General features: G+C 36.3%; 1 protein-coding gene across 3 annotated transcripts in view; it reads left to right on the plus strand.

Moving 5' to 3' along the window:
* The first annotated feature begins 2,404 nt into the window (after window positions 1-2,404).
* LOC111046300 (gastrula zinc finger protein XlCGF57.1-like) overlaps window positions 2,405-14,853 on the plus strand; it is a 29,152-nt gene continuing 16,703 nt past the window's right edge. Inside the window, exons 1-5 of one of the 3 annotated variants that reach the window (XM_039421965.1) lie at window positions 2,405-2,533; window positions 3,277-3,309; window positions 6,889-6,966; window positions 7,368-7,454; window positions 7,988-8,135. In XM_039421965.1, the coding sequence (XP_039277899.1) occupies window positions 3,304-3,309; window positions 6,889-6,966; window positions 7,368-7,454; window positions 7,988-8,135 (319 nt within the window). In that variant the 5' untranslated portion in view covers window positions 2,405-2,533; window positions 3,277-3,303. The remainder of the gene's footprint in view (window positions 2,534-3,276; window positions 3,310-6,888; window positions 6,967-7,367; window positions 7,455-7,987; window positions 8,136-14,853) is intronic. The other 2 variants (XM_039421963.1, XM_039421964.1) reach the window with 2 other exon arrangements.

Raw genomic sequence — 14,853 nt, forward strand, 5'->3', positions numbered from 1 at the left:
CTCTCGTGCTTTATTTACTATGGTTGTTGTTCATTTACCTTTCCATCCCCCTATTTTCTCATTTTTGGACAGGAGATTTCAGGTCATCTCAGGGTATCTCATTCATTATTGTTGCCTTTTACCATAATAAACAATTCAATTGGGGCCGTGAAGTTGCCTACAATTGAAATCATGCAATACTATAGGCTACTATAATTAATGTACTGAATTTTCTTCATATTCATTATTTTGGGGTGGGCCCCCTGGGCCCCCTTCTTATATACGCCCCAGGAACATACGTTTTGTATACTGTAGTCACACATCTATAATAATTTATATAATAATATTTCAAATATGAATTGAATACTCTCATACAATAGTATCTTACGTCACAAGGACGGGAAGGGGCCTTTTGCAGGCGAGAATGATGTTTCTAGTTGAGGCGTTACCCAAGACTAGAATTTCATTCGAGCACTGAAAAAGACATTCACGTCCAAAGAAACGTACACTATTTTTTGTCATAATAATCTAAAGAAGAATAATTGAGAAATAGAAAACATTAACTGCTTGTGCTGACACTAATACATGCATTCTATAAACATAACCTAGTTTACAAATCCCGAGTCAGGAGTTTTGTGGAAGTTGACAAAACTTCCACCTGGAGCACTGAAGGTGGTTTTTTTGTAGCAGTTTTGCTGTTCCTATTCCGGAACTAGGGAACCTACTCGACTGTAAAGAAAATATTTGGTTTCATTAAAGTAGATTAGAGTATGCTGTAATGAGAATCATATGTTCATTTGTTCTACAAACAGCTGTTTACCGGCTTAATTTCATGCATGGAAAACAGCTGAAATTGAGTGACTTTGACAAAAAGAGATTTACAAATCACCATCAATTTTGACAATTTTTTATGAACAAAAGAGCATTCCAATTCTAATAAGATACATTGAAGCAGCAAGGTTGATCTAGAAATTGAATAATATAGGCCTACTGTGTAATAAAAGAGTAAAGCAAATCTTTTTCAAAATCTTCCTTTATTTTCTATGCTATAATAATTTACTTATTAAAAGATTCTGAGAACGAACCTAATAAGTAACTTAAATAGATAACTACAACTAAATTCAATCGCATTAAAAACTTTGAAATTTTTCATTACGTCAAAAACATAACCCACAAACAGCAAGGAAATTGATCGAACCAGTCTTTTGACCGTGTTCAAATAATTTGATCGCCCATTCGGCGGCAGTCAAACTTAACCATTGGTTTGACCGTAGTTGAACGTAACTGGTGTTTGTGGAACCTTAGAATTCTTTCTAGTCGAAGGTGGAACGAATTATTGCTGATTTGATCATCGGATAAATTTTAACCAGCACATGTTCAAATGCCTTCACCAAGGTTGGTGAAACCGGGCATTAGTGCTCAATAACTCTTGATTATCCAATGTACATACTTATTTATTTCATTTTTGTATAATTTATCATAGTGAGGTCCACGTTATAATAATAATAGTGAAAACAAGATGGATAACCAACAATCAATAAAATTGTATCAGCTACCGTGTATGGAAGGCATTGACAAGACTGAGGATCAGCAAAGTTATTCTCAAATCTTTCTACACTGCCATTATAACGTGGAACTCACTATAGTATACAACTCACTATGTATTTGAATGAAGAGATCATTGAAACTGTTTGAGATATTTATTTGCGTATTTAGTTATTAATTTTCTTTTGAAATTCTGTATCGAAATAATCATGTATTACATGACCATGTTCTTATTTGAAAAAATGAACTTGGATTCAAAATGAAGCTGGATTTGAAATGAAGTTGGATCGATCCATATTTTATGACATACAGTAATCCAAGATGACGGACAAAAGTTTTGAAGCGAAAAAAGTAGTTTTTCAATTGGATTAGGATCCCCATGGAACCTTTTGCCATATCATACTCGTAGAAATATTTAGCTGTTTCCATAACAATTTTCACCAAATCTGTTACAAGTTGCGGATTTCAGTGATCAATAAAAAAGTTCATGAGCGAGCTCTTCTACCCAGGGGGTCGCTAGTTTACATGGAAGCTAATGTAAAATTGAGTTTATTTGGAAAACTGATTTTTTGCTTTGTCTGTATCATCTGCCTTCATTTCTGTAATGTGATTGATTGTACAGCAATCTTTTGTACAGCAGATAGCTTTTTGAATACGGAGACATGTGTAGAAGCGTAATGACGGATGCATATTGCCTTGCCGAGGCATGCGCATGAGGCTTGCCTCGCAAATCAATGCGTCTGTCAATACTAGAACAACAAACAATCATTGTTTAACAATGACAAGTTGAAGCACAGAATTACAAGATTACAAGTACAGAATTATAGGAGTTTTCTCTGGTTGAAGTTAGATAGTTAGTTGGAAAGCTTTGGATTCATGTGTGGAACTGGAATATAATATAGTTGTTTAATAATTATTATCCTATTAAATCAAACTTAAAAAACAAATATTCACATTTTATTGTTCGTTTATATAATTTTGTCCTATTTTTAGAAAAATTGATAAAGAGGTATGTTTTTGAAATAGTTTTCCTTCAACATAATCTTAAAAAACAGTACCGTATCGCTTAGTCTATTAATGTATGTACATTTAAGTATGTACTAATGTAATGTATGTAGTCTATGTACTATGTAATTTAGTATGTACATACTAATGTATGTTTCTTATCCCATAGAATTATCCAATAAGTTAATAACTCAACTGTTATAGGAATGTTGAATTATTGTCATGCACTCGAATATATAGATTTTATATGTTTATTAAAGCTATAATAATGTGTTAATGTTTCAAATGTGAAAGGATAGGTGAGGAGGGCTAAAGTCCAAGAGATGTTTGAGATGAGTCAACCTTATAAAAATGTTGCTTAACCATAAATCAGACTCGTATTTTTTGTCAAATACATTATTATCATTTTTTTGAATTTTATTTTTATTCACTGATTTCCTATCAATTTTGCTAGCAAACATTTGAAAAAGAACAGCTGTGACTACTAACTTAATCACTAATAAGTTGAGTTCAATCTAATAGAATCTATAGGTAAGGATTAAGTTAATAACATTTTGTTGATAATTTTGGTGTAAACTTAAAGACAAATTAAGATCCACATAGAGTTGATTCTGCCTATTCAAGGGTTTCTAAGCAGCTAAAAATTCGAAAATGTTCATTGTTTGGTGTTAGGGTTAGAAAAATTCAATTAATAAAGTTGTACTATACATAAACAATTGAAAAATAAACTCTTTGTATTGTTTTCAGAGTCTGCTTTCCAGAGTAAGGAGTAGCATGTTTGTAAGTATATACATTAGTAATTAGGCTATTATTAAACAAAAATACTAAGTTAAATGCTGTGAAACTCCCTGATGTCTTCTGCTACTGCGAATATTGACAACAGGGTTAACAGCATTTAACTTGGGATTTGTGTTCAATTATAATTATTTATTAATTCGCAACATTGGGGGTTGAAGCCAAACCCTAACAAGACAAACATCACATCCTTCCACCTTAACCAGCAGGCAAATGAAGTACCTGTTCTTAACTTTTGTCAAAAGCAGCTCCCAATGAATCACCATCCCACCTACCTTGGAATCACACTGGACAGGTCACTGACTTTCCGAGAGCATCTACAGAAATTAAGGAAAAAACTTGTCTTGCAAACTCAGCTGGAACAGTCATTTACAGCAGGTAACCAGCCGACTCTCCCGCATTTGCTTCCTGCTGCTCAGGATGAGGGGCCTGGTGACAGAGAGGTATCTCTTAATGATGTATAACGCTCTCTTCCATTGCCACATCACTTGTGCAGTCTACGCACAGGCCACAGTGCCCATGTAGGCTCATTCCATAATGTATAATATGAAACCCTAATCTAAGTACTTAATATTTTGTATTTTATATTTCATATTATTTATCATTTTTGTACTTGCTGTATTGTGGAATAAAGAAGATTCTTGATTGATTGATTGACTTTTGGATTGCTCCTGTGGGGTCATTCGGCAGGGGCTGCTGATAAGAATTATAACAGGCAGCGACCACCTTGCCCACTGTAAGCCCATCTTTTCTCGCCTTGGTGTACTGACTGCCTTCAGCCATTATATCCTCCTGTGCTCGGTGTATGTCAAGAGGATACAGCATACTCTAGCTGCCTGTAGTGACATCCACCGCCACAACACCAGGGGCAGTGAGCTGTTGGATATCCCCAATCACAGGCCAGTTACAGGATTTCAGCCCTGAAATTCTACAACAAGCTGCCTAATAGTGAGAAGCAATTGGATGAGGACGCTTCAGGAGAACCATCCGGAAGCTACTGTGTGCAAAGGCATACTATAGTGTAAACGAATTTATGGGTGATAATTTGAATTTTTATTGAGAGCGTGAGCACTGGATCACTGCCATCTGAACTGTTGCAGTTTTTTCCATGTGTTTGTACGTGTTTTGATTTTTTGACGCCATCGATCCCACAATCGTGGGTAATGGATGAAGCTGAAGTTATTAAAGGTACTATCATCCAGAGTGAACCTGCTTCAGAGATTGGTGGGTTCTTCATGAGGGAGTAGGGCTGATACCCTTAGGGCAGCAGCTTTGGCTCTCATCTACAGTGCTGCAGAGTATGGAGCTCCTGTATGGCTGGATAGCTGCCACACTCGTCAGATTGATGTAGCTTTGAACAGTGCAATGCGAGTGATAACTGGCTGCGTGATGCAGACTGAGACAGACTGGCTCCCTGTTCTCAGTAACATTTCTCCACCACATCTCAGGAGGCAAGAATTAGCTAGCAAAGAAATGAGCAAGATATGCTAGCTATACGAGCTCCCAATCCACAAAGATCTGCTCCTGGATTTGCCTACTCCACTGAGACTCAAATCCAGAAAACATTTTTGGCAGATCCCCCCCACAGGCAGAAAACCCTCAAACACATCAACTGTGGACCGAAGCTTAGCAATCTGTTTCAGTGAGAAACAAGGACATAGTTGATGATCCAACTAGGAGGGTGAATGGTTTTGAGCTGCCTCGACAGGTGTGGGTGAGACTGAACAGATTTAGAACAGGACAAGGGAGATGCCAAAAAACATGCATCGATGGGGCATATCAGACACCCACCCCTCTCTATGAATGAGGTGAGGAGCAAAGCATGAACCACATCATCACGGAGTGTTCTTTGTCAAGATTCCAGGGAGGGCTACAGAAATTGCATATAGCAGATGACGAGGCCAAAACTTGAAAAACTGGCTCAAAAACTTGAAAATACTTGTATGAATTGTTTAATTGTCTTCATCTCTTTCTATTTTTATTTGTCTCTGCCACTGTATCCATACGACATTATATATTGATTAGCATTTGAGCAATTTCTCATCTATTTCCATCTGTATATAGACTATACATTAGTTCTTCATTTTGTTTCCAAGAATCGCAATAGTTGATTTGAGTCCAATCTTGCATATGATATCCAATTTCTTTTACATAAAAAACTTCTGCTAAACCAATAACAGACACTGTAAACTTATAAACATGTAATTGTATGTGCAGGCTTTACTTCAAAACTATGTTGATTCATTGAATAATGTTCAATGTCTTTTTCACTCATTGAGTGATTTTTCGTCCCTTTGAGGAAGTACCCAGGTTTCTGCACCATATAGTACCACTGGTCTTATGACAGCGTTTTAGGATTAAGTTTTTTGAGATAAGTCGGGAATTGAGGAACTTTTTCAATGCATAATAGTATCTGTTACCAGCTGAAAGTTTTGCTTTAATATCCACTTGGACTCTGTTTTTGTGTGTTATGACAGCTCCCTGATTTATAAATTCTTCAACTTTCTCAAAGCTACTGTCTTCAACCACAAACTGTCTTCAATTCCAATCCTTAGATGGCTATACAGCCATCCGCCAATCTTCAGGCATTTCTTCTTTAGTCAGCCGGCTTTTATCATTTCTGCTGCTATATTTTGTTTTCATGTCTCATAATTTTCCTACAATCATTTCCTTGGAGATGGACTAAGATAAGGAGATGTGTTTCTCAAAGCTACTGTCTTCAACCACAAACTGTCTTCAATTCCCTTGGACATGTATTCTACTATTGTGCATGTATTTTTCCTTGGTTGTATTAATATCAAGTCTTGTTTGTTCAGATTCATTTTTCAGTTGGACAAATCCTTCCTGTAGCGCTCTTTTATTCCTGGCTATCAGAACCACATCATCCGTGTATGCCATGTATTGTAGGGTCCTATCCGTAATAGTTCCACTAGGGTTAACGGTCAAGTTCTGTATATCCCCTTGTCCACTAGACTAATGTTGAATAGCATGGCCGATAACACATCTCCTTGTCTTACTCCATCTCCAAGGAAATGATTGGAGGAAAGTTATGAGACATGAGAACAAAATATAATAGCAGAAATGATAGAAGCCGGCGGACTAAAGAAGAAATGCCTGAAGATTGGCGGATGGCTGTACAGCCATCTAAGAATTGGCTTTCTTAGATTACATCACTTGATAGCGGTTGAGTCTGATAGATGTCTTGATTGTATACCAGGATTGTATCTACAAATTTGCAGTGCTGCCTGTTTGGTATAGGCAAAGTCAATCTATGTCCTGTCCACTCATATACAGTCCAGTACTCTCTCATGCAATGTGAAACATGGGGATCTGCTTCTTGAGAGCTCGGTTATGTAGCAGAAAAAACACCATCAGTCGTTCTATAGGGATTTCAAGCTTTAAAAATTCTCACCATAAGAGAGTTGTCTGATTAATTGATAAAGGATTCATTGACAAGTACAGTAAATTACCAAGAGCTGAAATACACACCTTAAAAAAGAAAATGTGTTTCATCAAGTTTCTATTGTGAAGGATTCAAGTTGTTTTTTTGTCGTTTTGTTCCAGGTTAAATATAAGAAACAGAAAACTCATTTCGATGACAGTTGGATTGGAGCTACATGTAGTGAAACACCTACTCAACAGGCATGTATTGTTGAACAATCCACTTTCAAATTTACTAACTACAGATTTCAATAAAGTTTAATTTATTGCATCCTTTCAACTTGCCTACTGTTGATAGTATATTATGAATATGGTTTGAGAATTATTGAGACTCAGTTTTCTTTATAATCATGCAATCCTTTCATTGATCACTTTTCATGGATTTACAGTACATTTACATTTATAAACATTTACATTTGGACATAAATGGGAACAATAGGAAAAGGTCTATCATTTAAAGAATGAATTCTTGAATCTATTGATTGCTATTCTGCCAGAAATGACCAAAATAAAACCCAAATTGTAATACTGAGCAGTATCACTTTATGAGTTTGATATTCGTCTAGTTTTCAAGTGACATTAGCCTTTTATTTTGTTCACAGATCAAGATCGAGAAGCAGCAGGATGAATTTGCGACTAGCAATGTCAAAGATGATTCATCCTTACACAGTGGTTTAACTCCCAATCAGGCATGTATTCTATCTTGACTAAAATAAATATTCAGTTGAGTTTTTTTGTATTTTTTTATTAAATTTCAATAAAACATTATAGCTGAATGATAACTTATCTTCCAGATTTGACAGGAAAACAGTATGAAAACTCAAAAATGTAAAAAGTATGAGAAATCTCCTGAATTAAGGATTATAATATAATTATTGTAAATTGATGTTCTTTTCATGTAAACACAAGGAGGTATAAAGAAGTTTCAAAATCAATCATCAATGAAAATCTTTGCTGTCCAGGTGTACTGCAGAGTGCAGACGCATATCTATACAGCTATACCTCTTTGGCAAGCCTTAACGTGATTGGCTGCCCTAAGCTTTCAATTTCATAATTATTGAAAAACTAAACAATCACTATCAAACTGGAATTACTGTTATATTCATAATTCAAGTCAGTAGTCACATTCAGTAGCTGCTTCTCTTTCACAACTTACAATGTACTCATTCTTTCACATGAAGTGTTCTCATTGATATCATTGTTTGTGATGTCAATATTGCAGATGGCGACAGTCAAGCAGGAAAATGATAGCAGCCAAGAACCAGCACCAGAGTGCAGCTCTGCATGCTCTCTAATTGATGATGATTTCAGCCAACAAAATTATCTAATCCCTGGTTATAATCTAATATTCATCAAAGAGGAAGAATATGGTAAGATTCATGTTATTATTTAATCTATTTTCATTCATCAATGATGATAACACATAATATTATAATGCTTGCGAATGAAAACACAGGAAATGATTGAATGATTGTGTAGGGTAATAGCTACCAGATGTGGTTGCTGTAGGTTTCTTTAGTTCGATTAGAAATAGCTGTTTCAAAACTAACCTTATTTTAAAGAAAGGACGATTCTAAATTATATTTGTATCTCAACTATTTTTGAAGATTTCGACTCATTTCTTTTAATGACAGAGGAAGCAAAAATAGGTGTCAGTTCTATAAATTTTATCTTAAAAGACTAATTAAAACATTCAAAAAACAAGTTTGAATTTCTGAAGTGAGACTCAACAGTGAAGTATGAGATTATGTTAACAATGAAGAATGAACTATGAATAATGAAGCCAATGACACAGCTGACTTTTGAGATATGGCCTAATTAAAGATTTCAAAATAAGCGATTGCTCGAATGAATTTAGGCATCAATAGAACTTCTTTGAAAGTGATTCAAGAGTAACTGCAGGCAAGCAGATAGCTGTTTCCGCTAAAATTGTAACTCTCCGTATCTTTTTGGAGGTAACCCTCTTGCGGTGCTTGAATTATGAGTCCTAGTGGGTTCAGTTTGAGTAGAGAATCGGTGAACCTGAGCCTTTACTTGTACTCTGTGTGGAATCAGAGGTGATGACTCGTTTGAAAAGAGCACCAAAAATCTGTTTTCAATCTCAATAGCATTAATCTCTCTGGTATGTTTTTTCTAAGTTTAAAAAGCCTATTTCTAGGCGTGGTAAAATCTCCAACCTCAATAGAATTTGGCTCAAAATTAATTTCTTCATCATTGAACATTGATGAAACTCTTTCAGACTCTTCTTCTAACAATTTTATCTGCAATTGTAATGTGTGAAGTGCTTCCTCCTTGTCCTTGATTTTCAACTTTGAAGCACAAATCTCTCTCTCAGCCAGCTTCTCATTAGACAATGAATCGTCAACTATCAGAGTTCTTGTTTCTCTCTTCATTTTGAACTTTTCCATTAAAGACTCATTTTCAAAATTCACGTCGTTCAGTATATTTTTCAGATCTGAATCAACCTTCAATGATATGTCATAGTATATTACGCTACAAGCACAGAAAGTTGGTGTTTACGGTATAAGGATAGTTTCCCGGGCGAGGCTTGCCGAGCCCGAGAATATGTTATCAGATTTTCTGAGAGAGTTGTGTACAATATTTTTCGCCACACTACAGGTATAGCTGACACCAAAAAGTTAGGCGGTTTCGTGGGTCTCTTGTGCGTTCCAACAGCTGATGTTGTCAAGTAGAGTTGTCATCTAGCTTGGCTCAGGTGATGATTTTTAAATCAAAAGAGACAATAAATAGATGCATTGCATCAGCTGTGAGTAGGTTACACCATGTGACCCATGAAGCCGCCCAACTTTTTGGCATCAGCTATATAAGAATAATAAATTGAATAAGAATGTTATATGAGGGGGGGGGGAAACTGTGATGTCTCATATCTCAAGAACCAGACGTCGTAGGGTACTCAAAGTGGGGTGGGAATTTCCGATCTCACCCTCCTGAACACAATGCACTATATGGCACAGTTGTCCAAACACATTTTCAAAAAAGTTAGAATAGCAGTCTCACCTTTCTTAGTTCCGTGTTAGCGGCCGGAAAGGGTACTCTTTCCGGCCTTAGCCGGAAAGAAACCTGTTCTGACATCAGACGAGAGTCATTTGCAAACAATGTCTTTCAGATCTACGTAGGGACTGGAAAACAGCTGCTTTCTGTGCAGTGTGGCGAAATAGTTATTTAAAAGTGAGGTGATTATGGGAATAAAACCCATGCTTCGTTGGAGAATTTATTTCAGATTCCAACTAGAGTTGCATGTAGATCAATTGCAATGTCAATTACTTCTTTGTTAATGAGGCCCCCTCTCAAACTATTAATCTCTTCATCCATTCCTTGAATCTGATTATGTCGACTAGCTCAGGTACACATCACTATTCGAATACATTATAAAGATGAAGTCGCAGTGTTATTGGGAATAATAGATATATGTAAGGAAAAGGATAAGGGAGCATTTAGAGGGCAATCGAGACAAAAGCGGAGAGGGAAGCCTCTGAGTCAGGATATGTAATGATTTAGTCTTTCTAATTAAAAAAAAACCCGCCTGATAAAATGCAATTTTGAGACGAAATCTGTTGTCTGTGCCAAAAGTTCGTTGTCAGTTGATAGTAGGCAATTGTCCATTGGCGGGGTAGTCACTGCCTTGTCCTTGAACTTCTGCTGGAGGGGGACTCCCTCCGAGATACTCGTCATATATCGAAGCCCAAATTCTAATTTGGACCTTTCTATTCATGGTTTGAGCTACTATTATAACAACGCCGCTCAAACAGTAGCTAAGCTTAGAATCCTTGCAGGAGATATAAATTGTGACATTTTGAATTCGCTTCCAAACTCACACCATGAGTGCTATTTAGATATCTTGTATGAAGCCGGCGTCATTTTCTGTGTTGACAAAACTACAAGACCATCCAGTAATACAGGCTTTGATCACTATTTCTTGAAATATCCCATGAACTATGATGCTAAATCAATCATATTAGAAAATGCTATAACAGATCACCTAACTACTTGTTTACACGTTTCCCATTCCAGATCTAGATACTCCATTCCTGATAACATAAGAATTACCTATAAGAAAAACTGGACAAACATCAATAACTCATCAAGGCATCTACTGACCTATTAAAAATCAAAAAGTGGTTAGACATGAATATTCTCACCCTAAATATCAATAAGACAAAATGTCTGCATATTTTCACCAGAAGGGAGGCCGAACCAGGGGGCATGAACTGCACTTGCATGTGTGTGGTGAGCCGCAGTCGACTACCTGTAACTGCCATATTGTTGAACGTGTAGAGGAATTCAGATATTTGGGGGTTATCTTATAGTTATTTGTACAACTAGTGCGCAAAGTGACAGTTTGCTGCACCAAAAGAAACGTTTACGCACGACCTGTAGGCGAGGGCAGAATGGTTTCTTGAGTGCAGCAGAGGAACTTTGCGCACGTATTTCACATTAAGTTTTTTCCAACAGTTACCATTGAATATGAAAAGTGGTTGATTATGGGTGAAATGATGGCTGAAATCCATTTAATGTTTGTCTGTATAATTTTGTTATTAATAACACCTTTAATTTATTTTAAACTTGATAATCCAATTGAAAATTGATAATCAATAATTTATTAAAATTAAAAATTGAATTAATCCAATTAATTTGAAAATTTGAATAATTTCGAGTAAATCTTAATTTCTAAATAATTTTCCAACCAATCGATTTATAAATGAAAAAAATATTATTTGAAATCATGAATAATTAATAATATTAAAAATGTTTAATTTAATGAGTTCTCATTTTTATTTATTTGAAAATCAGAAAAATATAAATAGAACAAATTTTCATTCAAAATACATGCCAACAATGTCAACAGCTGATTGGGATGGCTGCAAGATAATACGCAAAGTATTAAGAGTATGCAAAGTAATACTCGGGGCACTAGAGCGGAAAAGTGATTCTTTGCGTTCTGTAATCAGTGCAGGAATGGTCACTTTTCAAGGTAACTGTAGGAAAAATAATAAAGTAAATTGGGTACCTCATATCCAGCACTCAAAATTAAAATAAGAAGATTACTGTAAGCATTTGGTCAGATTAGTCAGGTGTTGACTGTGGCTCAGTGCAGAACCATATATTATGCATTTGTTTAATCTTTCCTGGAATATGGCATCCTAGCATGGGGTGGTTCATCTTCAGCTGTTTTGAATCCTCTTTCTGTCTTACAGAAGGCTATTATGAAAAAATCTTCAAGAAGAGTGCAAGATATCCCACAAACTTACTGTTTCAAGATTTCCCCGTTCTACATAAGTCTTGCAGTTTATCATAAAACAGGATTCACAAACATTAAACATAACTATCCGACTAAAAATAGGTTACATATAGGTATCCAGATTCCCAGACTCATCCATCACCTAGATACATCCAACTATTTTTACCTGACTCATTGCCTTTAGCGTAACCTTCCCTGGGATATGTTGCACTCCGAGGGGGCCAGCATTGCTGTCTTTAAGTGCGGGCTGGGGAGGTGGCTGCTCAGCATTGGACATGCTGCCAGTGAACAAATAATTAGTTCACCATAATTATATTTAGTGTCAATCCTGTTTCTCATTTACATTTATCTGAAATTTTCAAATCTCCCCTCTTACTTTCTTCTCCTGTACTGTTGGATAACATATGATAGGTTCTAATAGGATATTATTTTTATCTGCACACACATAATTCATCAACCAATAAGTTTTTACATAACATGATTTATAAAACTCTATAGTGTGATTAAAGCTGATTACTTTTTAAGTAGTTCTGATTTATATACAGACATTTTTCTCAAGTGTTAAGTGCTACACAAATTGATTGACTATATTTTACACGACCCTCCTCACACACAGACTCGTTCTAGGTGTGGAGTACTATTCTTTCAAATTATTGTAAAGTTGACATTTCAAATGTTTGTAACATTTTAATTTTTGTGAATAAAAACTTTTTCATTCAAAAACAATTCATGATTTAGGTAAGGCAAGGAAAATTGTGTGAGTGTACCACACAATATTTTATCATTGATCTATTCTCTTATTCTACTTTAATCATTTACTATTTGCATTATTGGTGTTTGCAGTTGAACAAGAGGAAGAAGGAAGTTCAGTCAAGAATGAATGGGATATGTGGCCTTCAAACGGCTGCACATCTGAAACTGCCAATGCCACAGGAGTGGGTGGACTGAATGCACATTCTACCTCTCCAGTAGAAACGGGCACTGAGCAATCTGTGGCTGGAAAAAACTCAAAGAACTACAGCTGTGCTGACTGCAGCTATGAAACCACATGGTTCAGTCGAATGAAGATACATATCAGAACACATACAGGAGAAACACCTTTCATCTGTGAGTATTGTGACTATAAAAGTGCTCGATCAAGTGATTTGAAGATACATATCAGAAAACATACAGGAGAAACACCTTTCATCTGCGAATATTGTGACTATAAATGTGCTCGATCAAGTGATTTGAAGAGACATATCAGAACACATACAGGAGAAACACCGTTCAGCTGTAAGTATTGTGACTATAAATGTGCTCACTCAAATACTTTGAAGGAACATATCAGAACACATACAGGAGAAACACCTTTCAGCTGTAAGTATTGTGACTATAAATGTGCTCACTCAAATACTTTGAAGGAACATATCAGAACACATACAGGAGAAACACCTTTCAGCTGCGAGTATTGTGGCTTTAAATGTGCTCGATCATCTAATCTGAAGAGACATATCAGAACTCATACAAGAGAAACACCTTTCAGCTGCGAGTATTGTGACTATAAATGTGCTCACACAACTCTTTTGAAGGAACATATCAGATCACATACAGGAGAAACACCTTTTAGCTGCAAGTATTGTGACTATAAATGTGCTCGATCATCTAATTTGAAGAGACATATCAGAACTCATACAAGAGAAACACCTTTCAGCTGTAAGTATTGTGACTATAAATGTGCTCAATCTGGTACTTTGAAGGAACATATCAAAACACATACAGGAGAAACACCTTTCAGCTGTACATATTGTGACTATAAATGTGCTCAATCATCTAATTTGAAGAGACATATCAGAAATCATACAGGAGAAACACCTTTCAGCTGCAAGTATTGTGACTATAAATGTGCTCGCTCAACTACTTTGAAGGAACATATCAGAACACATACAGGAGAAATACCTTTCAGCTGCGAGTTTTGTGACTATAAATGTGGTCGTTCATATGATTTGAAGAGACATATCAGAACTCATACAGGAGAAACACCTTTCAGCTGCGAGTATTGTGACTATAAATGTGCTCGCTCAACTACTTTGAAGGAACATATCAGAACACATACAGGAGAAACACCTTTCAGCTGTACATATTGTGACTATAAATGTGCTCAATCATCTAATTTGAAGAGACATATCAGAAATCATACAGGAGAAACACCTTTCAGCTGCGAGTATTGTGACTATAAATGTGCTCGCTCAACTACTATGAAGGAACATATCAGAACACATACAGGAGAAACACCTTTCAGCTGCGAGTTTTGTGACTATAAATGTGGTCGTTCATATGATTTGAAGAGACATATCAGAACTCATACAGGAGAAACAACTTCCAGCTGAAAATTTGTACTTTCACTCATTCATATTTATTTTAGTGTGTTCCAATAAGAGGACAATTGTGTTGAACTTGTGTGTACACACGTCATGTTGTCATAGATTGTTGTATCATCATAGCTAAAGACTTCAAATAACATTTTTTGAGGTTCTGAGTAATGCCCTCACTTTCCTCTTCTCAAATTGTCAAGGTCGCCCTGGACTGGTTTCTGTGCAGTAGGGGATGCTGTTCACAGTGTGGTGTGCCGACCGCTCTAGTACCTGCCGATGGTTGGAATAGCCGGGTATGTGGCCTCTTGGGGACAGCTGGGCTCCTCGCAGTGGGAGTGACCTCCCGGCACCGTGTGGTGTCCTCCACATGCACCAAGGCATAGCCACCTCTAATACAAGGCACGGCCTACGATATCGCAACGTCGCAGTGTAGGCCTAGAATCTAATACATGATTGATGAAAAGGATCAGCTGG

This window comes from Nilaparvata lugens, chromosome 2 (genome assembly GCF_014356525.2).
Source record: "Nilaparvata lugens isolate BPH chromosome 2, ASM1435652v1, whole genome shotgun sequence".
In the NCBI taxonomy this organism is placed as follows: domain Eukaryota; kingdom Metazoa; phylum Arthropoda; class Insecta; order Hemiptera; family Delphacidae; genus Nilaparvata; species Nilaparvata lugens.